Source organism: Sturnira hondurensis, unplaced genomic scaffold (assembly GCF_014824575.4).
Source record: "Sturnira hondurensis isolate 20B ecotype Veracruz unplaced genomic scaffold, ASM1482457v3 Scaffold0022201, whole genome shotgun sequence".
NCBI classification, from domain to species: domain Eukaryota; kingdom Metazoa; phylum Chordata; class Mammalia; order Chiroptera; family Phyllostomidae; genus Sturnira; species Sturnira hondurensis.
The window spans coordinates 8,490,071-8,516,371 of record NW_028094832.1 but is presented as its reverse complement, the minus strand read 5'-3'; the positions used below and the strand labels follow the sequence as shown (position 1 = coordinate 8,516,371).

Below are 26,301 nucleotides of genomic sequence, written 5' to 3'. Positions count from 1 at the left end.
TCCCAGCACTGGGGCCTGCTTGGTCTGTCTCACTGCTCGGTCCTTCGCTGGTTTATCTGCACACGAATGTGTGACTGCGTTCAGCCTGCTACCTTGCACCCTCACTGGGTCCGCCTGTTGCTACCCCACACCTGGGATCTGCCCAAGGCTGCCTGCGCACCTGGGTCGGGGATCTTTCCTACCCGACCCCGCTCCACTGCTGGCTCCGCCCCTCTTACCAATCCAGCTGAACGATTCATTGTTGTCAAACTTCCATATTGTTCAATTTTCTGTGTTTTGGCTGTGTTTTTGTTATTAAAACTTTGTTGACTTTAAACTTTGTTGTGAGAGGAGGCACAGTGTTTCCACCTACGTCTCCATCTTGGCGGAAGTCTCCCCCTTTATTGTTTTCTAATTCTTTACTTTAACAATTTCCACTCTCATCTAATTTTGTTTCAATATTTATGAATTGATAATAAATTATATATTATAATAATTTATTCTAATCAACCATCAACAAGTTAAAAATTCCTTATGTAAACAGTGGCATTCTTTTACTATAATTTAGAAAGACTAAAGTGAACAGACAGATGAACATGTAAAGAATTTGGACAATTATTAAGTGAAGCAAGTCTTTTGGATAAGTTTATGCAAAAAAACAACTTCAATCTAAGGAAGTGAAAGAAATTTATTTATTTACATTTCGGTAACTCATGGGTTAAAGATTCAGGGGAGGAAAAGCTTAAAAATTCCCTGGCAAAGTCAATATGAATCTAAGTAAGTGTGTACATTTTGTGTTTAAAAAGTAATTTTGACTCCACAAATGGCATGTGCTTATATTCCCCCTTTCCCTTTGGTCAACCTGCAACCCACAAACACATCTGGGGGGTCAAGGACAGGGTCGTTGTCACGTGGGCAGTGCCCTGTTAAAAGTGCAGCCTTGTCACGCCTGGGCTAAAACTTCTCACCATGAAGTGAACACCTAATGTGATGTGACCTAGTTTTTTTAATAGAAATTCCATATTCATTACATTTAAAACCACCAACATTATTTAATTTTTTTATCATTTACAGAGCAAATTCATTTATAGCAGTATCATGTTCACAAGGCCTTTATTATTCAAACGGGAGATTTGTAGATGGTTTACCTGACATCCGTCTCAAGCTGCGTAATACACCCCTTCAGTGAATCGATCTTAGAATCCCTCTGACGCACTGATTCAATGAGGTATCTGTAAGGCTGTTGAGTTTGGTTTAACAGAGCATTGGCCCTGTCAAGCTAAAGAAAAACAGATTTCATTAAAATCTAGAAAGTTTTACAAAAAACTAAAAGTATTCAAAATGTTCTACCACGGACACAGTATGCCAACTTGCCCTTGTATTAATTACTCTGAAAAGCTTTTCCTGTATAAATTGAGAAGTATTTAAAATGATTAATCAATATAGCTATCTTAATAATAATAATAATAAAGACTATGTAAATAAGAAAGAAAATTTTAAATAAAATATTGTTACCAATTTGGGGGGAGAGTTATCTATATTTTCTTACCATTTCTTGGTCTGAGAAGCTATGTGACATAAAACTTATCCCCTTTTAATGAATAGCCTATTAGCTAAAAATAAAGTTCTTTTATTTGAGCTTTATTCAAAATAATGTAATAAAAATGTAGCAATTTTTATGCCTTCATATTTCCTTCCATTTCTATTTGTAAAATAGAAAAATTTAAAAATTTTAAAAGATTGATTTGAGAAACATAAAATTTTTGTTCCATTTATTTATGCGTTCTTTGCTTGATTCTTTTTAAAATTTATTTATTTATTTATTTTTAGAGAGGGGAAGGGAGAGAGAAAGAGTCAGAGAAGCATCAATGTGTGGTCAATTCTTGCAAGCCTCCTACTGGGGACCTGGACCACAACCCAGGCACGTGCCCTGACAGGGAATCAAACTGGTGATCCTTCAGTTTGCAGGCCAGCACTCAATCTACTGAGCCACACCAGCCAGAGTTCACTGCCTGATCTTACATGTGCCCTGACTGAGGACTGAACGTGCAACCTTGTGTATGGGGACAATGCTCCAACCAACTGATCTACCTGATCAGGGCATAAAATAGATAACTTATGTACCTAAATCACTAGTATAATTAAAAATTTTTAGAGAAATTATGTTTAAAATATAAAACATAAAATTTACCATTTTAACCATTTCATTAAGCACATTTACAATGTTATGCAACCACTGCTAGTATACAGTTCCAGAACAGTTCCATCAGCTTCAAAAGAAACTCTGTACCCATTAAGTCAAAACGTTTCCTTTACCCATTGCCCTCACCTCCTGGAAACCTCTATTCTAATTTCTGTCTCTCTGAACTCGCCTATTCTACGTACTTCCTAAGTGAAGTCACATAATATTTGACATTTTATGTCTCCTTATTTCACTTACTGTAATGTTTTCAAGGTTCACCCATATTGTACCATGTTTCAGAATTGCTTTCTTTTTTATGGCTAAATAATATTCCGGCAAGTGTTTATAGCACAGTTTGTGTATTCATTCATTCGTTGATGGGTATTTCAGGTGTTTCCATTTTTTGGCTGCAGTGACTAATGCTGCTTTGAACGGGTGTGTAAGTATCTGTCTGGGTCCCGACGTTCACTTTCTTTGGATCTCTATCTGGGAGTAAAATGGAATTGTTGGGTCATACGGCAATTCTATATTTAACTTTTTGAGGAACTAACTGCCAATTGTTTTCCACAGTAGATGCATCATTTTACATTTCTTCCACCAATGTCCTTGTTCCAATTTCTTGACTTTCTTGCCAAAGCCGCTATTTCATGTGCTTATTGGCCACTTGGATATCCTCTTGGACAAATGTCTATTTGCGACTTTTGCCCATTTTATAAGTTTTTTTCCGAGTTGTAGGTTTTCTTTATATATTCTGGATATTAAACCCTTATTAGATGTATCATTTGCAAGTATTTCTTTGTTTCTGTGATGTGACTTTTCACTCTCTTGGTAATGTCTTTTGATCACAAAAGTTTTTAACACTGATGAAATTTATCTATTTTTTTCTTCTTGTGCTTGTACTTTTGGTGGCATTTAAAAGAAACCATTGCCAAATCCAAGGTCATTATGATTTTCTCCTATGCTTTCTTCTATGAGCTTTATACCCTTAGCTCTGAAATTGAGGCTTTTGGTCCATATTGTCTTAATATCTGTATTCAGTATGAAATATGGATCCAATTTCATTCTTTTACATGTAGATGCACAGTTTTACCAGCCCCATTTGTTGACAAGAGTGTTCTTTCTCCATTGAATGGTCTTGGCAACCTTGTGGAGAAACCAGTGACCACCTGGGAGGGTTTGTTTCCAGATTCTCTGTGCTGTTCCTTTAGTCTGTAAGACTATCCTATGACAGTACATTTTTAAAGCACAGTAGCTTTATGGTAAGTTTTAAATTCTGAAAGTTTGAGTCCTCCAACTTTGTTTTTCCTTTTCAAGATCATTTTGGTTATTCAGGGTCCCTTGAAATTCTACATGAATTTTAGAATGGGTTTTTCTATTTCTGCAAAAAAACGCCATTGGCATTTTGAGAGGACATGCCCTGAATCTGTGTCATTTTGGGTAGTGTCATCATCTTAACCACATGGTCACCCCTGGGGTGACCGTCCTTCACCAGATCTCCTTTACTTTGGTAATGTTTTTTAGTTTCTTGTGTACAAATCTTTCTCCTGTTTGATTAAATATTCCTAAGTGCTTTTATCTTTTTGGAGGCTGTTGAAAGTGTAACTGTTTTCTTAACTTCCTTTCTGGATCATTCATTGTGGTATACCATGTACAATTTTATACTATGCCTTTTCACTTTACTTGTATCATAATCATTTTTCCAAATTGTTGGAGTAACTTAATTTTACATTTGAATGGTTGCAAAACTGTCTGGTTAGCTAACTTGCCATAATTTAATTACAATGCTTGTACTAATAAACATTTATAATGTTATCAATTTTTGACTAGTATAAATAATGGTACCACAAACTTCTTTGTATTATAGATGATTTTTCTTAAATTAATATTTTGTTCAATTTTCTTTCAGTACATGCAATATACTAGGTTATGGGGTATGACTATTTAATGATCTTGACATATACACTGATGTTCTTTTTTAAAGGATTTTATCAAATTCTATACCCAAATCAACCTTGGTATTTTTTTTTGTGTTTGTTTATTTGTACTTGCTGGTTTTTCCTAAGCACATGTAAAATGTATCCCGTATAGGGTAAACACAGTGCCATCAGTATGAGCAGGACCCTCCTTTGGTTCACAATGAGTTCTCAAGAAACATATTCTAACATTGTACATACAAACGCTGAACAAACACAGCACAACTGTTGGGTGTCTATTTAAGGATTAGGTGATGGGGAAGGGAATATCTTATTACACACAAAAATTACACAATTCTGAAATACTATGACCTTAAAGTGTTCTTTGACAATAAAACTGTAGCCTTTTATATGTTTAAATACTTTCCCCCTCTTTCCTTCATATTCCTAACAGGTTCAATTGTGGCTAAAAATTTGCTGCTTTTCTGGAACAAAAGATGATTTATAAATTTTTCTCAAATGAAGTACATTTACAAGATCAACACTTAAAAAGTTAAGATCTGAACATATTTATTTTAGCACTACAATTTTTTGGTTTTCTACTCACATTAAAAAAAAAAGTGACTAGAAGCCTAGGACCTGAATGTGCAGAGAACAGCAGGATGGGTAACAGTGGAAGGTCCAGCAGACGGCAGAGAGAACTGGATGGTGGGGAGAGGGGCGGCAATAATCATCTTTAAATGATCAGTTATGGGGTCCAAGTGGGTAAGCAGAAAGGTGAAGCCAAGAGGTGACTGAGCAACTCGTGGAGAATACGGTTTGCAGTTGGGGAACTGCTTTGTAAAGATTGTTTAAATTAGTTATTTTAATTATATTAGACATTTTTCTTTTGGTTATATTAAGTATAGTTCAGAAAGAAATATCTCAAAGAAAAGGAAATGAACAGTGAAAGAAAAGACTTCTTTTTTTTTTTTTTGGACACAATTCATTATAGTGAAAACAGAGGCATAAAGAAAAAAATACCATGAATATTTTCTATAGTTTGGGTTTTAGTGTCTTTTTACTTGCTTTGGTAATCATTCTTTGAAATCTATTACAATGTCAGTGGAATCTTATTACTCTACTAAGTTACTTTATGAACATTCAAATATGCAGCTGGACAAAAATAAAACTAAGTTCCACTTACCTGTATAACCAGTTTCACTAGTCAATTAAATCAAACAATTGCTTTGGCTTTGTTTTCACAGAACTGACCCCAACTGAATAAACTGAACTGACAAGTTGTTTTGTGTTTCAAAGTGCAGAACATTCTGAGTGTGGTGGGGAGGGGGGTGTGGGGGGAGGAAGGAGGAACAGGGGAGGAGCCAGGCAGGGAAGGACTAGGGCATTTACAAATTGTAGTTAGCTGTGGTCTAGAATGAGCTTCGTTTAAAACTTATCAAGTCTCATTTCAATTGCATAAAAATATAACAGCAATTATTAGTCTTAATTATTTTAGTTCATTTTCTTTCATTACAGTAATGACATATATTAAGTTTTAATACTATAAACAAAATTAAGAGCCCCAAACTGTATTTTCGAAAGGTATCCTTAATATACAACTTACAAACTCTCCTGTTGGAATAACAGAAACTACTATGTTCCCGCTGTCACTTTTAAGGGTATGTTTCCTCATAAACTTGTTTGTAGGCTTCTAAAGCCCCCAAATTTATTTTAATTCCTCAAGATAAAAAGCACCTATTTCTCAATTTAAACTGATATTAATTTCTATTTTTGAAAAATATAATTTAACAATTTACTAAATTGTTAAATTTAATGATTTAACAATCCTCCAAATATAGTTTTAAAAAGTCTTTCTGTAACTATAATAATTAGTATTCAAATAGTTTCACAATCATTCTCTTTGCTTATTGTCAGTAATCTTTTCCTTATAGGAAAGCTTTAGTAATTAGTGACTCAGGAATCACATACGTAATAAATGACTCAAGACCAAACCCATGACACATTTTACAGAATTGCTATTCCTCCTTTGTTTCAACAAACTGTACATATGATTCAGAGAAAAGAGTACCTAACTATAACATACTTACACATTTAGAGTCACATACTAATTTAACTTATTCTTATATATTTTCTCTTAAAGTTGAAGAAAACATAATGGTGACTATATTTTGTTGTGTTTGTCTTAAACGTGAATTTTTTCCCTTCTGTAGTTTATTTTGAAACAAACTCCTAGAAATGGAACTCTTTCTTGCCAGGGACAAAATGCATTCTGTTGCATTTTCATTTAACTTGGCCTTGCTTTCTGTGTACAGAATACATACAAGTGACACTGCCTAGGAGTGGTGGGAGTCTGTGCTTCAAAACCCAGTACCATCGCCTAATCTTCTGATTGTGCCACAAACTGTAAAATGCCTACTCCATACCCCATGTGGGCAATGCTTTGGGTGGGGCTGCTTCTCTGCTCTCAATCGAAAGCGGTTCTCAAACCCAGCCAATCACCAGAACCACTGTGGAAAATATTTTAAAAAACACACAATAGTAATTTTTGGGCCTCACCCCAGTCCTCCCAAAACAAAATTTCTCAGATTTCTTACATCCTAATAATCAGTCAAAACTGGAAAACATAGCTTTTTTTCTCATGGACATGCTGCAGGCTGCCCCAACTATTTTAGCAGCTTTAAAAACACTGCACATATCATCACCAAGCCCTTATATGAAATGTTAAAGGGACTTATATAAGAAAAAGAAGATGAAAAATGTTAACAGTGAAAGGACAGTAAACTCACAGTTATTAACAACCACACCTAAAACAAAAGCAAACCAAGAGGACAGCTAGATCAGGAGCGGAACCATAGAAATGAACACATGGAGGGTTACCAGCAGGGGAGTGGGAGGAGGAGAATTGGGGAGAAGGTACAGAAAATAGCATAGGCAGTAGGTAGAAAATAGATAAGGGGGAGGGCAAGAATAGTAGGGGAAATATAGAATCTAAAGAACTTGAGACACGTGGTTATAAACTAAAAGGGGGGAATGGTGGGGGAGGGGGAGTGCAGGGTGGAGGGGAATGAAGGGGGGGATAGAACAACAACTGTAATGGCATAATCAATAAAGTATATTAATAAAAAAACAAAAACAAAACACTGCACATAAACTCTTATGGCCTGAATTTACCACCCGTCTCACCAAAACTGGCTTCTTCTCTGGCGTCCCCATATGGTCGATGGCATCACCATCTTTAACATTGGTAATATTTAACTGATACAATTCACCCTGTGAGGAGAACAGCCTTTACAGTGGGGCGGGACCACGAGAAACTGTGCAGGGCTGGGTTTACTCCTTTGTCATGGGTGGTGGCAAGGCTCAGGGGTTCTCGGAAGAGGGACCAGGACAGGCAGGACAGGTGGTATAATGACACCCCAGGGCTTAGGGCAGCCCCGATTTTCCATTGTTTTTGCAAATGTTTTATTATTTTAATAAGCAAAAGCAAGTACATGCTAGTTTATTTTGTGCCCAGCTCTGGTCCTCAGATTCTCACAGTGTGGTGCAGATAACGAGAAATCCATGAGAACAGGATATTGAGATATTTGAAAGTAAACAGCATGGAAATGATGGGTAGACAGATCTGTAGAACTGAATTTTTTTTTTATGTGGCCCTGTATCACTTTTATTAGCGTTACAAGAAGAGATTGTTAGAAATGCAGATTCTCCCTTGGCTGGTGTGGTTCAGTGGTCTGAGTGCTGGTCTGCAAACCAAAAGGTTGCAGGTTCGATTCCCAGTCAGGGCCCAGAGAATCGAATGCCTGGGTTGTGGGCCAGGTCCCCAACTGGGGGCATGCAAGAGGCAACAGATTGATGTATCTCACACATCAGTGTTTCTCTCCCTCTCTTTCTCCCTTCCTTCCCCCCCTTTAAAAATTAATAAATACAATATTTAAAAATGCAGCTTCCTGGGCTTTATTCTAGATGCACTTAATCACAATCTCTGTGGGCAGGATCTAGTAACCCACATTTTAAACGAGAGTCTTAAGTAATTCTCATATTAACATTTTTGAAAACCACTATTGAGATGTAAGAACAGGGTAAAGGGTAGACATGAGAAAGACATCTACATTTTAGGGTTAGAAGAATATGAAGACATCAGCTAAGAAGATTAAAAAGCCATCTGAGGGAGAACGGTACCGTAAAGCACAGAGGAGCAAGGACTTCTAGAATATCTGTAATGGCATGCCTTGGACAGGTCAAGGGAGTAAGAAGAGAACACGGCAATTTGGAAGTCATTAGTGACTACTGAGAAAGGGAAGAGCGAAAAAACGATGGGGGAAGAGAACAGAAGGAATTAAGCAAAAATAGAGGGGTTAACTTTTGAAAAGTTACACACACTGTTTTTTAAAAATTGAGTTTAGTGAGGTGACATTGGTTAATCAAATTATTTAGGTTTACGATGCACAGTTCCACGACACATCACCTGTAGGTTGTATCATGTGTTGGCCACCCAAAGTCAAATCTCTTCCCATCACTATTTATCCCCCATTACTCTCTTCTACCACTCACTCTCTTTTCCTCTGGCAATCACCATACCATTGTTTGTGTCTATTTTTTTGTTTCTCTTTTGCTTAATCCCTTCACCTTTTCCAGAGCCTCCCAACTTCCCTCCTATCTGACAGCTGTCAGTCTGCTCTCTATGAAGTCTAATTTATTTTGTTCCTTAGATTCCACATATAAATGAAATCATATGGGAATTGTCTTTTTCTGACTGGCTTATTTCACGTAGCCTAATATTTCACTCTCCAGGTCCATCCACACTGTCACAGAAGGTAAGGTTTCCTTTTTTATGGCCAGGTAGTATTCCATTGTATAAATGTACCACATTTTTTTACCCACTCATCTCCTGATGGGCACTCGGGATGCTTCCGAATCCTGGTTCTTATAAAAAATGCTGCAATGAACATGGGGGTGCATATATTCTTTTGAATCAATGGTTCATTTTCTTCAGATAAATTCCCAAAAGTGGAATCGCTGGGTCATAAAGCAGTTCCATTTTTATTCTGAAGAAACTGCATGCTGTTTTCCACAGTGGCTGCACCAGTCTGCATTCCCACGAGCAGTGTACAAGGGTCGCCTTTTCTCCACATCCTTGCTAACACACACACATACACACACACTTTTATTTTTGGAAGAGGGACCAAAAGGGGGGAAAAAAAAGTAAAGATCCTGAAAATGTCTCTGCATTCAGAGAAAATAAATTTAGATAAGAATTGTAATAACGAAAAGATATAGATGATGGATTGATAATTTGGGGGTGTAGAAATATTCTACAGTGAAGAAAATGGCATCTAAAATAGATATCAAAAAACAAAAACATTGGCCAACAAGAATGAGCACCTGGTTAATGCTCAACAACATAAATTTGTAATGCTTCCAAGCACTAAAGGTAGCAGATTTCCACAACAATTTTTCGGCATATTACCACAAAACTCAAGATTTTTTTCTTTTTCTCTCCTACCTTCCATGAAGTATTTATAGAGTGACTAACAGGTTGAAAGATACTATGTAAAAGTAGGGATTATAAAGAAAAGCCTGATGGATGAGTTTGGCCACAAAGCAATCTAGTGCTAGCGAATGCGATACGCAGATGGGTAAGGTCCAAGACTGGGGAGGAAGAAAGGTGGAGCCAGGAGGGCTTAACAGTAGAAAAATACAAAGAGTTTATGAGTCCTGGACTTGTAATGAGCTCCAATAAAGCACAAATTTAGTGGGAATGAAAGAACTGGGAGAGCTGGAAGGACTGACTGAGCTGGAAGGACAGGAGACTAAGAGTCCAAGAATGTAATTCTGGAGTTCAAGTGTTTTAAATTTCCTTCCCCTTAAAGCTACCCTTGAGAAATTCATGTTAATGTGATTCAACTGTATAACAATGCTGATGGGGGTGGGGGTGGGATTTGCAGTGTGATTTGTAATAGCTCTTAAGTGAAGTATTTATAGAAATTGATGCATTATTAAGGCATAATCAATCAGGTAGAAAGTTCAAACATTTTATTTGTTTGATGTGTAAACAAGATATAATTTATAAATAAGTCACTGTTTTACTTATTTCAGTGGTGGTTGGCATTTGGTACACACACATAAATATATATTAAAAACAAAATAGAGAAATATCATACATATTATCCTGCAATTTTCCCTTTTAAAAAAATTACCAATATAGTATGAATGCCTTTTAAAGTTAGCACAGAGATCTACTTATTGTTCTTAAGTATCTTGAAGTCTCTCTTATATCTAGCAATTTCATGTTTGCAACAAATTACCTGGATTCTATTAAGTGCCTTCTAGGTACAAAACTTGGGGCACTAAACCTTGCCATTGCTCTCGCTGAGACTGTGCATGTGCCATTTTCTAGGTTAAGTTTTTTGAAATAAACCAGCTGTCACAGATAAATCCGTAGGTGACTGCACCAGAAGACAAGGTCTTTGTGGACAAGGCTGTACATGTTAAGAGGACAAGTCCATGCCTATTTTACCATCAGTGGTTGAATATAATGGGATTTTCATAATTGCTTACTAAATGACCAGAAAGAAAAGGGGCAAGAATCAGGGTTTCAGGAGGCTAAGGAAGATCCATTGTTCTTGGCAGTAATGTGGCATGCATTATGATTGAGCCTTGATTTCATTACAAGTCCTGTTTAATAAACCCCATACTGGCACTCTTAACAAGCTTAGTGGCTTCTTGAGAATTAGACAGGCACATCCATATGCACAAAAAAAGAAAGTCAACTGTTCTTTCTCTTTTGTATTGGACCAACTAATGGCACAATGGTCTGAAGACACGGGACATCAAGCAATGAAGGACAGCGACCCCTGAGACAGAGTTCACACGGCAGGGTACTGCAGTAAAGAGAGCTGCAGAGAGAGGATTCTCAGATTTGGAGACAGCCTCCCTGAGTCCTCAGCTGGGCACTGGCAGTGCACATATGAAGAAACGACCAGACACGGAGATAAAACCACTGAGAACATGAGAAGGAATAATCTAATGATCTTACTGGCTGGTAACAGTACCTATTCCCACCAGACAAAGAACAAACCCTACTAATTCATTGGACATAGGGTAGAGTACTTAAAAGAGCTTTGGTCTCACTAGAAGTGGAAAAATTAGCTTCAAGTAAATGCTTCTTTGCTAATAAAAGCTGAAAAGCAAGACTTGAAGTGACCAAACTTTTCCCAGGAAACAGTCATTTTTGAGAACAGAACTCACACAGATTTACAAGAATCCAAACATTATTTAGCTCTGAGATAAAAGTCAGTGTCTGGCATCCAGTAAAAAAAAAAATTAGTAGGCAAGCACATTAGAAAGACAATATGATACATAATGAAGTAAGTCAATTTAATAGAAATCAATCAAGACATGACAATATATAGTATTAGTACACAAAGATATCAAAGCAGTTATTGAAAATGTATTTCATATACTCAAGAAAATTAAGTTTGAAAAGTTTAAGTAAATACCTTGAAAATACAAATAAGACCCAATATGAACTTCTAGAAATGAAAACTATAATGTCTGAGATGAAAAACATACTGGATTGAATTAATAATAGATTATACATTGGAGAAGGAAAGGTTAGTGGATTGAGGACTTAGCAAAAGAAACTATGCAAAAAGAAGCACAAAAAAAGAGAGAGAAAGAGAGACAAAAAAAAAAAAAAAAAGAAACCCAAAATATTTGAAGAAATAATGGCTGCAAAATGTCAAAATTAGATGGCATCACATACGTACAGAAGTTTGACAGAACCCAAGCATAGGAAGCATGAAGAAAGCCACATCAAGGCACATCATAGTCAAATTGCTTAAGCTAGTGAAAAAATTCTTAAAAGCAGTTAGAGAAATAAGACATACTACTTAGAGAGGAACACGGATGAAGATGAAAGCACATTTCTTGGCAGAAACAATGCAAACTAAAAGAGACTGAATTTACATTTCTCAAGTACTAAAAAGACAAAGAGGAAATACAGTCAACCTTGAATTCTTTACCCAGGGAAAATATATTTCAAAAGCAAAGGTGAACTCACCAATTCCACTTGTAGGTCTATATTCAAAAGTATTAAAATGGGCAGGCCAAGATGGAGGCGTAAGTGGACACGCTTCGCCTCCCTGCACAACCGTAAGAAGGATCACAACTAACCTCAAAACAAAAAGCAACCAGAACTGCCAGAAAATTGAACTGCATGGAAGTCGGACAATCAAGGATTTAAAGATGGGTAGGAGGGTGGAAAGAGGGAGCCGGAGGAGGGGCTGTGCTGCGGTGTGGTGCTGGTGAGGCAGCAGCACCAGTGGCCGGCAGAATGGTCAGTTCCACACTCGTGTGTGGCAGATAAAAACCAGAAGGGACACCAGGGGAGTGAGCAATCTCATCCCCAGGCCAGACCACATAGCCCAGGGATCCAGCATCAGGAAAAGGAAGCCTTATGACTTCTGGCTGTAAAAACTAGTGGGGGCTGGGGTGGCAGAAGAAACTGCCAGTCCCTCAGAAGAGTTCATTGAAAGGGCCCCCACCGTCTTAGAATGTACCAAACCCATGTGCTCTGGGAACAACCACCAGGGCAACAGCTAGAGGGGAGTCAGTTGCATATAGGAAGTGGGTGAAGTGACTGGAAATGGGGTGAGTGCTGGCAAGGCACTGTTCCCTCTCCGATCCCTTCCCCTATATAAAGCATCACAAAACAGTGAAGCAGGCCCTGGCAAATACTTAAGGCTCCACCCCGTACAATGTAACAGGTGCACCAAGCTGGGGAGTCAAACCTAATACACAGAAACAAACACAGGGAGGCTGGTGAATTGAAGAGACAAAGAAATATGGCCCAAATGCAAGGACAGATCAAAACTCCAGAAAAAGAACTAAGTGAAATGGAGATAGTCAACCTATCAGATGCAGAGTTCAAAACACTGGTGATAAGAATGTTCAGAGAACTCACTGAGTACGGCAAATGCATAAAGACAGAAATGAAGGCTACACTAAGTGAAATAAAGAAAAATCCACAGGGAACCAACAGTGTAGGGAAGGAAGCAGGGGTTCAAATCAGTGATTTGGAACATGAGGAAGAGATAAATAAATCAACCAGTATAGCAGGAAGAAAGAATTTTCAAAAAATGAGAAGAGAATAAGAAGACTCTGCATCTCCAAATGTGCCAACATTCAAATCATAGCAATGCCAGAAGGAGAAGAGGAAGAGCAAGAAACTGAAAACTTATTTGAAGGCATAATGAAGGAGAACTCCCCTAATTTGGTGAAAAAAATAGACTTACAAGTCCGGGAAGCACAGACAGTCCCAAACAAGTTGGACCCACAGAGGAACACACCAAGACACATCATAATTAAAATGCTAAAGGTTACAGATAAAGAGAGAATCTTAAAAGCAGCAAGAGAAAAGAGGAGAGTTACCTTCAGAGGAGTTCCCATAAAACTATTAGCTGATTTCTTAAAAGAAACTTTGCAGATAAGAAGGGACTGGCAAGAAGTATTCTAAGTCATGAAAAGCAAGGATCTACACCCAAGATTACTCTATCCAGCAAAGCTATCATTTAGAATGGAGGGTCAGATAAAGTGCTTCCCAGACAAGGTAAAGCTAAAGGAGTTCATCATCACCAAGCCCTTATTATATGAAATGTTAGGAAAAAGATCAAATATATGAACATTAAAATGGCAACAAACTCACAACTATCAACTGAACCTAAATAACAAAAACAAACTAAGCAAACAACTAGAACAGGAACGGAATCACAGAGATGGAGATCACATGGATGTTATCAGTGGGCAGAATAGGGAAAAAGGTACAGGGAATCAGAAGCATAAATGGTAGATACTAAATAGACAGGGGAGATGTTAAGAACAGTATAGGAAATGGAGAAGCCAAAGAACTTATTTGCACAACCCATAAGCATGAACTAAGTGGGAGGGGGGGATTGCTGGAGGGAAGAAGGTATCAGATGGAGGAGGGCAAAAGGGAAAAATTTGGGACAACTGAAATAGCAAAATAAATAAAACATACTTCAAAGAAAGCATTAAAGCCCTGGCTGGGGTGGCTCAGTGGACTGAGTGCCCATTTGCAAACCAAAGAGTCATTGGTTCGATTCCTAGTCAGAACACATGCCTAGGCTGTGAGCCAGGTCCCCAGTAGGGGGCGCATCAGAGGCAACCACACACTGATGTTTCTCTACCTTTCTCCTTCCCTTCCCCTCTCTCTAAAAATAGACAAGTAAAATCTTTTTTAACAAAATACAATAAATAAATAAGCATTGAAATAGGCAGACAGACATATCTTCTACTTGGATGTTCATAGCAGCACTATTCACAATAGCCAAAAGGTGGAAATCACCCAACTGTCCATCAATGAATGAATAAGCAAAATGTAATATATCCAGAAATTTGCTAAGCGAGTAGACTTCAGGTTCTCTGACCACACATACAAAAGGTCAAATACTACGTGAGGTGACAAATACGTTGGTTAGCCTGATTGCAGTAATCATTTCGTTGTGTGATTTATATCAAATCATCATGTTGTCACCTTAAGTACATATTTTATTAATGGTTGCAGGGGGGGGAGTATGTGAGTTAAATGGTAAATACAATTAAGAGTAGATAAAATAACAAAAATAAAAATTCAAGCTGTAATACAGATAAAAACCCTCCAAAGTGAAGCACAAGAAACATAAGAAAAAGATAGACTACTTGGACTCTGTCAAAATTAACTTTTGTGATCAAAAGACACTAGCAAGAAAGCAGAAGATAACACATAGAATGAGAGAAAATATTTGTTGGCATGTATCTGAAAAGGGCCTAGCAGCCACTATATATTTATATATAAAGAAGTTTTAAAACTCTACAACAAGAGACAGACACCCCAATTAAAAAATGGGCAAAGGATGTGAATAGATATTTCTCCAAAGAAGATAAACAAACAGCCAATAAGCACACCAACAATGGTCAACATTATCAGCTATAAAGTTCATGCAAATCAAAATCACAATGCGATACTANTAATACAAATAAAAACCCTCCAAAGTGAAGCACAAGAAACATAAGAAAAAGATAGACTGCTTGGACTCTGTCAAAATTAACTTTTGTGATCAAAAGACACTAGCAAGAAAGCAGAAGATAACACGTAGAATGAGAGAAAATATTTGTTGGCATGTATCTGAAAAGGGCCTAGCAGCCACTATATATTTATATATAAAGAAGTTTTAAAACTCTACAACAAGAGACAGACACCCCAATTAAAAAATGGGCAAAGGATGTGAATAGATATTTCTCCAAAGAAGATCAACAAACAGCCAATAAGCACACCAACAATGGTCAACATTATCAGCTATAAAGTTCATGCAAATCAAAATCACAATGCGATACTACTTCGGACTTGCTACAATAAAAAAAACACAAACACTCCCCTTCCCCCAAAAAACATTGGTAAGGACACGAGAAATTGAAACCCTTGACCTTGACGGTGGGAACATAAAACTGTGAAGCTGCTAAGGAAAACAGTTTTGTGGTTCCTCTAAAAGTTAAACAGAGAATCACCATGGGACCCAGCAATTCCACTTCTTAGGCATATGACCATAAGAGTGGAAAACAGGTGTTCGGATGAAAACGGTGAACACGAATGCTCACAGCAGCACCATTCACGACAGCCGAATGACGGAAATAACCTAAGTGTCCACCAGCCGATGAGCAGATAAACAAAACGTGGCATATTTGCACAATGGAATACTATTCAGTCTCAAACAGGAACTAAGTACTGATAGATGGCAGAATATGAGTGAACTTTGAACACATATGTTAAGGGAAAGAAACCAGACACAAAAGATCGCATATTGTATAATTCCATTTATATAAAAAACCAATAGAGACAGAAAGCACATTAGTGGTTGCCAGGGGTTGGAAGGAGGGAAGAATGAGAAGTGACTACTTAAGAGGAACAGGGTTTCCTTCTGGGTGACAAAAATGTTCTATAACTTGACAGTGATAATGGTTGTACATTATACACATACCATAAGGCCACTGAATTCTACTGCACAATTTAAAATGGTTAATCCTCCTATGCATGCAGTTCATTTGGCCTTAGGAATATAACTGAGATATATATTTTAATCTCGACTTTTCTTAAGAAGAGTCAGATATGTAAAAACAAAGGCAAATACAACTAAAAAAAGGTGAAATAACTTTTTGTAACATACAGCAGTGAAAAGAATTTATCACTAGCAGTCCTGCTCTATATGTATTATTAAAAGAAGTAATATGATAGCAGATGGAAGTTTGTATCTATACAAAGGAATAAAGAATACCAAGCATGGCAACTATTTGATTAAATATAATAGCTTTTCCTCATACTACTATATGTCTTTAAAAGATTATCAAATGTTTAAAGTAAATATAAGTAGCCATGTAGTGTGAGTTTTATACATGTGTAAGTAAAATAGATCATAGCAGGAGCACAAAGACTGGGAGGGATAAATGGAAGGGTACGACTGTAACGATTTTATGCTAATATAAAGTGGTAAAGTACCACATGGAACTAGATGGTGATAACGTAAAGATCTAAATGTAAATACATACACACAAACACACACACAAGTTAAAGCAACCTCACCTTGGTGTCTTGGAATGACACTCTAACAAAATGAGCTACTCGGCCAGGGCAAGCAAGCTTATGTTTAAATTTAATTATTTAGTGTCAATACTTGAATCATTGAATGTTGTTTTTATGTCTATAATATATTAATATCTATGTGAAAAAAAGCAACCTCAGTAATAACAAAAGGTTGTAGCCAATAAGCCAACAATGAGATAAATGGTATAATAAAATATTCAATTAATCCAAAAGAAGAAAGGGAAAAAAAGGAGAGACGGGATAAATAAAAAACAAGGAGCAAGATAACAGATTTAAAAATAATCATATCAGTAAACATATTAAAATGTACATGTTCTGAAAACCTCCATTAAAAGTCTTATTTTGTCAGACTGAGTAAAAAAGATTTTCTATCTGGTATATGTTAATTGCAAGACAATTAGGCATGAACAGGTTAAAAGTTGAAGAAATGAAGCAAAACCATACCAAGTCAAACTAGTCAAAAGATGAGAAACTTTTACATTAAAAACTAAAAAAAAAAACCCCTAAAACCTAACACCCCTCATCCCCCAAACAGACAAAAAACACTACTAAGAGGAATTTAACATCTAAATAAGTGGAAAGATATACTGGATTCATGGATCAGAATATTCAGTATTATTAAGGAGTAGATTCTTCTCATTTCATTCACAGATTCCGTGCAATTTCAATAAAAATCACAGCCAGGGTTTTTTGTTGTTGTTGTTGTAGAAATGGTTATGGAATTCACATGGAAATACAACAGACAGGGAATGACCAAAAAGCTCTGAACTTGAACAGAGATGGAGAACCAACACTACCTAATTTCACGACATCATACAGCTACAGTAATCGAGACGGTTGGCACTGACATAAAGACCAGGAGACAACTGGCTGGGAGCAGAGCCCAGAAACAGACTCTCACACACATGACAAAACAGTGTTCGACAGGGGTCTTTCAGCACCGGATACTGGAACAATTGTGTTTCAACATGCAAATGAATGAATTCCAACCTGTATCTTGGGATGTGTTCAAAAATTAACCAAAAATGGATCACAGACTTAAAACCATGAAAGATCCAGAGGGACCCACAGACAAAACCCCTGGGACACAGGGTTAAAAAAGATATTCTAGACACAACACCCAAAACATAATCCGTAAAAGCATGAACTGATAAACTGGACTTGATAAAAAATCCTGACTTCAAAAAACATTATTAAGAGATGACAACACAGATCACAGAGGGGAGAAAATATTTGCAATCTCATATCTGCTAAGAGACTTGTATCTAAAATGTATAAATAATGCTCAAAACTCAATAATAAGAAAAACAATGTGATAAAATGTCAAAAACTCAAATACTTCTCCCAATAGGAAAAACAGAGGGCAAAGAAGAACATGAAAAGATGCTCAACATCATGAATCATTAAGGAAATGAGAATTAAAACCACAAGACACTCCTTCAGATTCATTAGAATAGCTAAGATGAAAAAGACTGACTAGGTCAAGTTTTTGCAAGGATGCAGAGAAACTAGAACTTCCATAGGCTGATGGTGGAAACGTAAAATGCTACAAACATTTGGTAGTTTGGAAGTTTCTTAAAACATTAAAGAGACACTCACTATATAATCCAGTTATTACTCCAAGGTAATTTACCCAAGAGAAACAAAGGCATATATTCACACAAAGACTTGTACTTGATGACCATATCAGCTTTATAGTAAGTAAAACTGGAAACCACCCAAATGTCCATCAACAGATGAATGGATAAAGACCTGTGGTACATCTAATCCAAAAGTATCTGGAAACAAATGAAAATGAACACAAAACAACACAAAACCTGTAGGACACAGTGAAAGCAGTTCAGAGAGGGATGTTCATAGTGTTACAAGGTTACCTAAGATAGAAAAATCTCAAATAAACAACCCAACCACACATCTAAAAGAACTAGAGTAACAACGACAAACTAGGCTCAGAGTAAGCAGAAGGAAGGAAATAATCAGGATCAGAGCAGATTTAAGTGACATAGAAACTAGAGGAACAGTTCAAAGGGTCAATGAGTCCAGGCGCTGGGTCTCTGAAAAGATAAATGAACCTTTACCAGACTCACCGAGAAAAAAGATAAAGGACCCAAATACATAAAATCAGAAATGAAAGAGAAGAAATAACAACTGACATCACAGAAATACAAATGATTGTTAGAAATTACTATGAACAACTATACGCCAAGAAATTGGACAACCTGGGCAAAATAGATTAATTTCTAGAAATACACAATCTTCCAAAACTGAATCAGGAAGAAATAGAAAACCCGAATAGACCAATAACAACTAGCAAAATTGAAACACTAATAAAAAAACTCCTGGCAAACAAGAGCCCTGGGCCAGACAGCTTCACAGGCGAATTTTACCAAACATTCAAAGAATAACTAACATTATCCTCAAACTATTCCAAAAAATTCAAGAAGAGGGAAAATTCCCAAACTCTTTTTATGAGGCCAGTATTATCCTAATTCCAAAGCCAGGTAAAGACCCATTAAAGAAAGAAAGTTATAGGCCATTATATCTGATAAACATAGATGCTAAAATCCTCTACAAAATATTAGCAAACAAGATCCAACAATACAATAGAGATTATACACCATGATCAAGGGGGGTTTATTCCAGGGATACAAGGATGATATAATATTCACAAATCAATATACATGATACATCACATAAACAAAATGAAAGACAAAAAAATCATATGATCTTTCAATAGATGCAGAAAAAGCACTTGTTAAAACCCAGTACCCATTTATGACAAAAACACACAGCAAAGTGGGACTAGAGGGAGCATACCTCAACATATTAAAGGCCATATATGAAAAATCTACTGCCAACATCACACTCAGTGGCAAAAACTACAATCATTTCCCTTAAGATAAGGAATAAGATGAGGGTATCCACTTTCACCACTCTCATTCAACATATATAAAAGGCATGTAATAATTCCATATATATATGTTTAGGAAATGTAAACACACCTAACAGTGACAAAATCGAAATCAGTGGTTATGTGGAGATCAGGCTGGAGGTGAGGGGCAGGGACGTTAGGGTGGACAGAGTCAAACGAGCACAAAGAAACTTTGGGAAAAATGTGCACGTTCATTGTCTTCCTTTTGGTGAGCTTTCCATGGGTACATATACATGTGTCAAAACGCAGCATACTGTACACTTTAAATATGTGCAGTTTAGTGTATGCCCATTATGCCTCAATAAAGCTGCTATAAAAGGAATATTTGTTTTCATTTTGAGTGCTTTTTAACAATTTCGTTTTGGCTACTCATTTATGTATAATCTCAGACATATTCTGAATAACATATAACAATAGCAATTCTAACAATAGTTAAGTTTCACCTGTGTTTTATTCTCAAAACCTCCGAGCTGGTTTATATATATAACCTGCTCAAGAAATACAGATCCTGAGGGAATTTCTTTCTTGTTTTATTCACCATGTATATCACAAATAGTCTATTGTTACAGAAGCAATCTGATACAGGCATGCCTCAGAGATATTGCAAGTGGGGTTCCAGACCACCACAATAAAACAATTATTGCAATAAAACAAATTGCACAATTTTTTTGGTTTTCTAGTACATATAAAAGTTGTGTTTACATTATACTGTACTCCCTAAAAATGCTAATGATCATCTGAGCCTTCAATGAGCCATGATCTTTTTGCTGGTGGAGGGTCTTGCCTCAACGTTGGTGACTGCTGACTCCTCCAGGTGGTGGGAGCTGAAGGCTGGGGGAGCTGTGACAATTTCTTAAAATAAGACAACAATGAAGGTTGCTACATCGATGAACTAACCCTTCCTTTCATAAGTGATTTCTCTATAGTGTCCGATGCTGCTTGATAGCATTTTACCCACAGAGGAACTTTCAAAACTGGAGTCAATCCTTTCAGACTCTGTTGCTTCTTTATCAACTAAGTTTATATAATATTTTCAGTCCTTTCTTGTCATTTCAACAATCTTCATAGCATCTTCAGCAGAAGTAGAGTCCATTTCAAAACGTCAAATTACAACTAAACTACAGAACCATCATTCAGAATCAACTGAATTCAACCTGAATGGAAGTCCTACAACTAGGGAATTAAAGGAGAACCACCTCAAGACTGGTAGGAGGGGCAGAGACACAGAACAGGCTGGTCCCACATCCATATGTGGTGGGTAAAAACCAGGAGGGGCATTTCAGGAACAAAGAGTTCCAGGCCCACACCAGGACCCCCAGCCCAACGCTCCAGTGCCAGGAAGAGAAGTCCCCACAGCTTCTGGCTGTAAAAACCAGTGAGGATTGCGGCTGAGAAAGATGGAAGCTTCTAGAGTCCCAGGCACATCCTCTTAAAGGACCTACACATAGACTTACCCCAACTCACCCCCTCTGAGCTCTAGCTCAGGACAGCAGCTTGAAAGGCATCAGAGACATACGGGAAGGGACTGAACTGTTGAGCATCATGGTGAGTGCAGGAGGGACAGCTTTATCCCAGACACAAGTGCTGGCAGAGGCCATTGTTCCTTTGATGAACCCTCCCACCACAGAGCTGGCAGGCGAATGCCGTATTAGAGACTCAATCAACCTGGCTCACGCTGTTCACTCCACCCTGGTGATTCCCTGAAGCCCTTCCCTAGCCAATTTTCAGGCCCACTTAAAGCCACTGTTCCCAGTGGCTTTTCCATATCGATGGCTTGACTTGGCTCACGATTTAGATTTTTAAAAATTCTCTCAAAAAAGCAGCATCTGGCCTCTGCATATGCACTAGCTCTGGCTAAGTGACTCTGCACCCTGCACTAGCAGCAGCCAGCCTTGATTCACAGCTTGGCCTCACCTGGGCATCTCCAAGCCCAGCACAAGCAGCAGGTATTGGCAGATCACTTTGTAGCTTATGCCAGGTGGCCCTGGGCAGATCACAAGTGGTGCCTGACTTTGGTCTGTATCTCCCAGGAGGTCCAGAGCCAGCACACCCAGTAGAAAGTTTCAGACCACGTTGAAGCACCACCACACGATCACCTCCACAAGTGAAAGTGACACACTTAAGGGGCAGATTCAATAGGCACCAGAGTCCTAGTAAAGTAAGTCCTGCTCTTTCGGGTAGACCCCTGCACAGCTGATCCTCCAAGGTGGTTGGAGGTGGGAGGTCAGTGGTCACAGCCAGTTCCTGCAGCTGATTGGCCTGGGTAAGTCCCTCCCAATAAGATGCCAACAGCAATCAAGGCTCAACCACAACAGAAGGGTACACAGCCCACAAAGGGAGGGGATGTGCACTTCGAGTGCCCAGCTTGGGCAATCAGGAAAGCTGTGTCACTAGACCCTACAGAACACCTACTACATTAAGCAACTCTACCAAGCCAGTGAGATGTAGCAGCTTTACCTAATATAAAGAAACAAACACAGGAAGCCTGCAAAAATAAGACAAAGAAACAGGTCCCAAATGATAGAACAGAACAAAACTCCGGGAAAATAACTTAACAGAATAGAGACAAGCAATCTACTAGATGCAGAGTTCAAAATACTGGTTATAAGGATGCTCACTGAATTTAGTGAAAACCTCAACAATATAATAAATAATCAGTCAGAAGTAAAGGATACAGTTATTGAAATGAAGATTAACTTACAGGGAATCAACAGTACGGTGGATGAAGCCAAGAATCAAATCAGTAATTTGAAATATAAGGAAGCAAAAAACACCCAAGCAGAACAGCAAGAAGAAAAAAGAATTTAAAAAAATGAAGAGAGTGTAAGGAGCCTCTGGGACAATCTCAAGTGTACCACCACTTGCATCATAGGTGTGCCAGAAGGAGAAGAGAGAAAGAAATTCAAAACCTATTTGAAAAAATGACAGAAAACTTCCCTAACCTGGTGAAGGAAAGAGACACAAGTGCAGGAAGCACAGAAAGTCCCAAGCAAGATGAACCCAAAGATGTCCACACCAAAGCACATCATAATTAAAATGGCAAAGGGTAAATACAAAGACTCTTAAAAACAGCAAGAGAGAAGCCACTGGTTACCTACAAGGGAGCTCCCATAAGACTGTCAGCTGGTATCTCAACAGAAACTTTGCAGGCCAGAAGGAATTGGCAAGAAATGTTGAAAGTGATGAAAAGCAAGGACCTACAATCAAGATTATTCTACCCACCAAAGCTATCATTTAGAATCAAACCACTTCATAGACAACAAAAAGATAAAATATTTTATTACCACTAAACAGTATTATATGCAATGTTAAAGGATTTTCTTTAAGAAGAAATTGAAGATAAAAATATGAATAAAATGGCAATAAGTACAACTCTATCAACAATTAAATATAAAAACCAAAATATATAAACCAGCAGAACAGAAAAAGAATCACAGATACAGAAAGCATTTTGTCGATTGACAGATGGGAGCTGGGTTAGGGAGATGGGAGGTGGGTTAGGGGATGGGCAAAAAATGTTAAGGGATTAAGAAGTATAAACTGGTGTTACAGAATAGTCATGGGGATGTAAAGTACCGCGTAAGGAGTAGAGTCAATAATAGTTTTATCACAGTGTATGGTATGAGATGGTTATGAGATTTATCGGAATAATCACTTATTCAGTTGTATAATGTCTAATCACTGGGGTCCATATTTGAAACTAATGTAGTAATGTATGTCAACTGTATGGGAAAATAAAAAATGATTAAAGAGTCGAGTCCATCTCCAGAAACCACTTTCCTTGCTCTTCCAGAAGGAGCAATGCCTCATCTCTTCAAGTCTCATCATGAAATTGCAGCAATCCACTCACATCTTCAGGTGCCACTTCTAATTCTAGTTTTCTTGCCTTTTCCACCACATTAGCAGTTATTTCCTCCACTGACATCTTGGAATCCCTCAAAGTCATCCATGAGAGTTGGAATCCACTTCTTCCAAACTGCAGTAGTATTGATATTTTGACCTCTTCCCATGAATCACGGATGTTCTTAATGGAATCTAGAATGGTAAATCCTTTCCCAAAGGTTTTCAATGTAGTTTGCCCATGTCCATCAGAGGAAACACTATCTTTGGCAGTTAAAGCCTTATGAAAATTATTTCTTAAATAATAAGATTTGAAAGTCAAAATTACTCCCTGCAGAATGGATGTTGTGTTCACAGGCATGAACAATGATCTAATTGTATACACCTCTGTCAGAGCTCTTGGCTGTCTAGGTACATTGTCAATAGCAGTAATATTTTAAAAGGAATCTTTTTTCTTGAGCAGTGAGTTTCAACAGTGGGCTTAAAACACTGGGCTTAAACCATGTAGTAAACAGATGTGCTGTTATCCAGGCTTTGATGTTCCATTTATAGAACACAAACAGAGGAGATTTTGCATAATTATTAAGGGTCCTAGTATTTCTAGAATGGTAAATGAGCATTGGCTTCATCTCAAAGTCTTTAGCTGCATTAGCCCCTGTCCTTTAGTCAGCCTGTCCTTTGAAGCGAGCCATTGACTTCTTCCTAGCTATGAACATCCTAGATGGCTGTTCCAATTTTAGTATAACCACATTTATTAATTATCTTGGATAGATCTTCTGGATAATTTATGAGGTCTGTCCAGAAAGTATCCAGCCACATTATAAGAAAAGTAGAGACATTTATTGATGAATATAGAGGAAGCATTGTACATAGGGTAATGATGCCTCAGTCCCCTTCAAAGTAGGCACCTTGGGACCTCACAGAGTTCTCCAAATTACCATCAGCTGCCGCATCATATTTTCCTGAATCTCACTGATGGTCTGAAATCTCTTCCCTTTCAAAGGTGATTCTAGTTTTTTGAAAAGCTGGAAGTCACAGGGCACCAAGTCTGAGCTGTAGGGTGGCTGAGTCACCTGGGTGATTTGATGTTTTGCCAAAAAACACTTGCACGAGATGTGATGCATGAGTGGGCGCACTGTTGTGATGAAGCTGCCAATCATCAGTTGCCCAGAGCTGTGGGCTTCTGAATCATCCAAATAGTTTCTGTGGGAGAAGGTCCAAGCTTAATGCAAAAATGTGATGCTGATTCATTGCTCTACTCGCTCAGTCATTTTGAACATGATGGCCACATAGTACACATGCTCACTCAATAGCATCTACCGCCCCCACTGACTAGTACAGTGAAGTTGTTATTGTTCACACATGAGCATTCCAGTCCACTCTCCTTGGCTGCCAGGTTATTCAATGTTACGCAAACCATTCTTGTTATATTAACATGTTAGACTTTTGCTGGACAGACCTCATACTCTAGCTTCTATATCAGCACTTGCTTCTTCACCTTGCACCTTTATGTTAAGATGTCTTCTTTCCTTAAACCTCAGGAAGCAACCTTCGTAGCTTCAAACTTTTCTTCTGCAGTTTCCTTATGTCTCTCAGCCTTCACAAAATTCAAGAGGGCTTTGGTTTAAGGCAGTATTGCAGCTGCTTTGATCTACTGAAAGCACTAAAACTTTATCCATACCCACAGTGAGGCAGTTTCACTGTCTTAGCATTTGTGTGTTCACTGAGTGCGCTTTTAATTTCCTTCAAGAACTTTTCCTTTGGATTTACAACTTGGCTAACTTCTGGCACAAGAGGCCTGGCTTCCAGTCTAGCTTTCTTGGCTTATTCCTTCCTGAGTAAGCTTAATTACTGCTAGCTTTTGATGGAAAGTGAGAAAGTGAGAAAGCTGTGATTCTTCCTTTCACTTGAATATTTAGAGGCCATTGTAGGGTTATTAATAGGCCAAATTTCAATATTGTAGCATCTCAGAGAATTGGAAGGCCCCAAGGATGATATAAGGGAATGGCTAGTCGGTGGAGTAGTCAGAACACACATGATTATCAGTTAGGGTATAATTCATGGAACTCCAAAACAGTTACAATAGTAACACCAAAGGCCACTGATCACTGATCACCATTACAAATACAATAAAAAAAGTTCAGACATTACCAAAATGTGACACAGAGACAAAGTGAGCAAACGCTGCTGGAAAAAATGGTACCAACAGGTTTGCTCAATGCAGATGTCACAAACCTTCGATTTATGAAAAACACAGTATCTGTGGAGCGTAAAGACAAAATGTGATGAAAGGAACTGTCTGTAACATAATTTTGGTGGGCTAGAAGAGAGCAAAATATATGGAACATTTCAAATCATAATACTTTATTTTCAATCTTAAGGGAAATTATACACTCAGTATAAACCTTTTAATATAGGTTTACTGATTCTTTTCCCATATGTCTTACAAAAAATTTTAAATATACACAAAAGTATGCAACTGAATAATGAACTATAGGTATCCCTCACCCAGCTTTGAACATTATCCACATTTTGAGTTTTTTGTTTTACCTATTGAGCCCTTCCCCCCTCTTCCTCATGGACTATTTTAAAGGAAACTGCACACGCCACAGCATTTCATATCACAAATATTTCAATATTTAAGTCTTTTTCTCAATATCAGATAACAGTTTTTAAAAAAATGCTTCATGCAAAGTTAATTATCATTACAATTTAATTTAATTCCTTAATTTAATTTCCTGTAATTTCCCCTTACAATTTGTGTAGGAGTGTGTACCCATTTAGTAATTACTATTTA

The 26,301-nt window shown here is 37.6% G+C and overlaps 1 protein-coding gene across 1 annotated transcript in view; it reads right to left on the bottom strand.

Annotated features, from left to right (window-relative positions):
- Window positions 1-26,301, bottom strand: part of PIBF1 (progesterone immunomodulatory binding factor 1) — a 184,768-nt gene that overhangs the window by 40,012 nt on the left and 118,455 nt on the right. Inside the window, exon 15 of the mRNA XM_037034772.1 lies at window positions 1,128-1,258. Coding sequence (XP_036890667.1) covers window positions 1,128-1,258 — 131 coding nt within the window. The remainder of the gene's footprint in view (window positions 1-1,127; window positions 1,259-26,301) is intronic.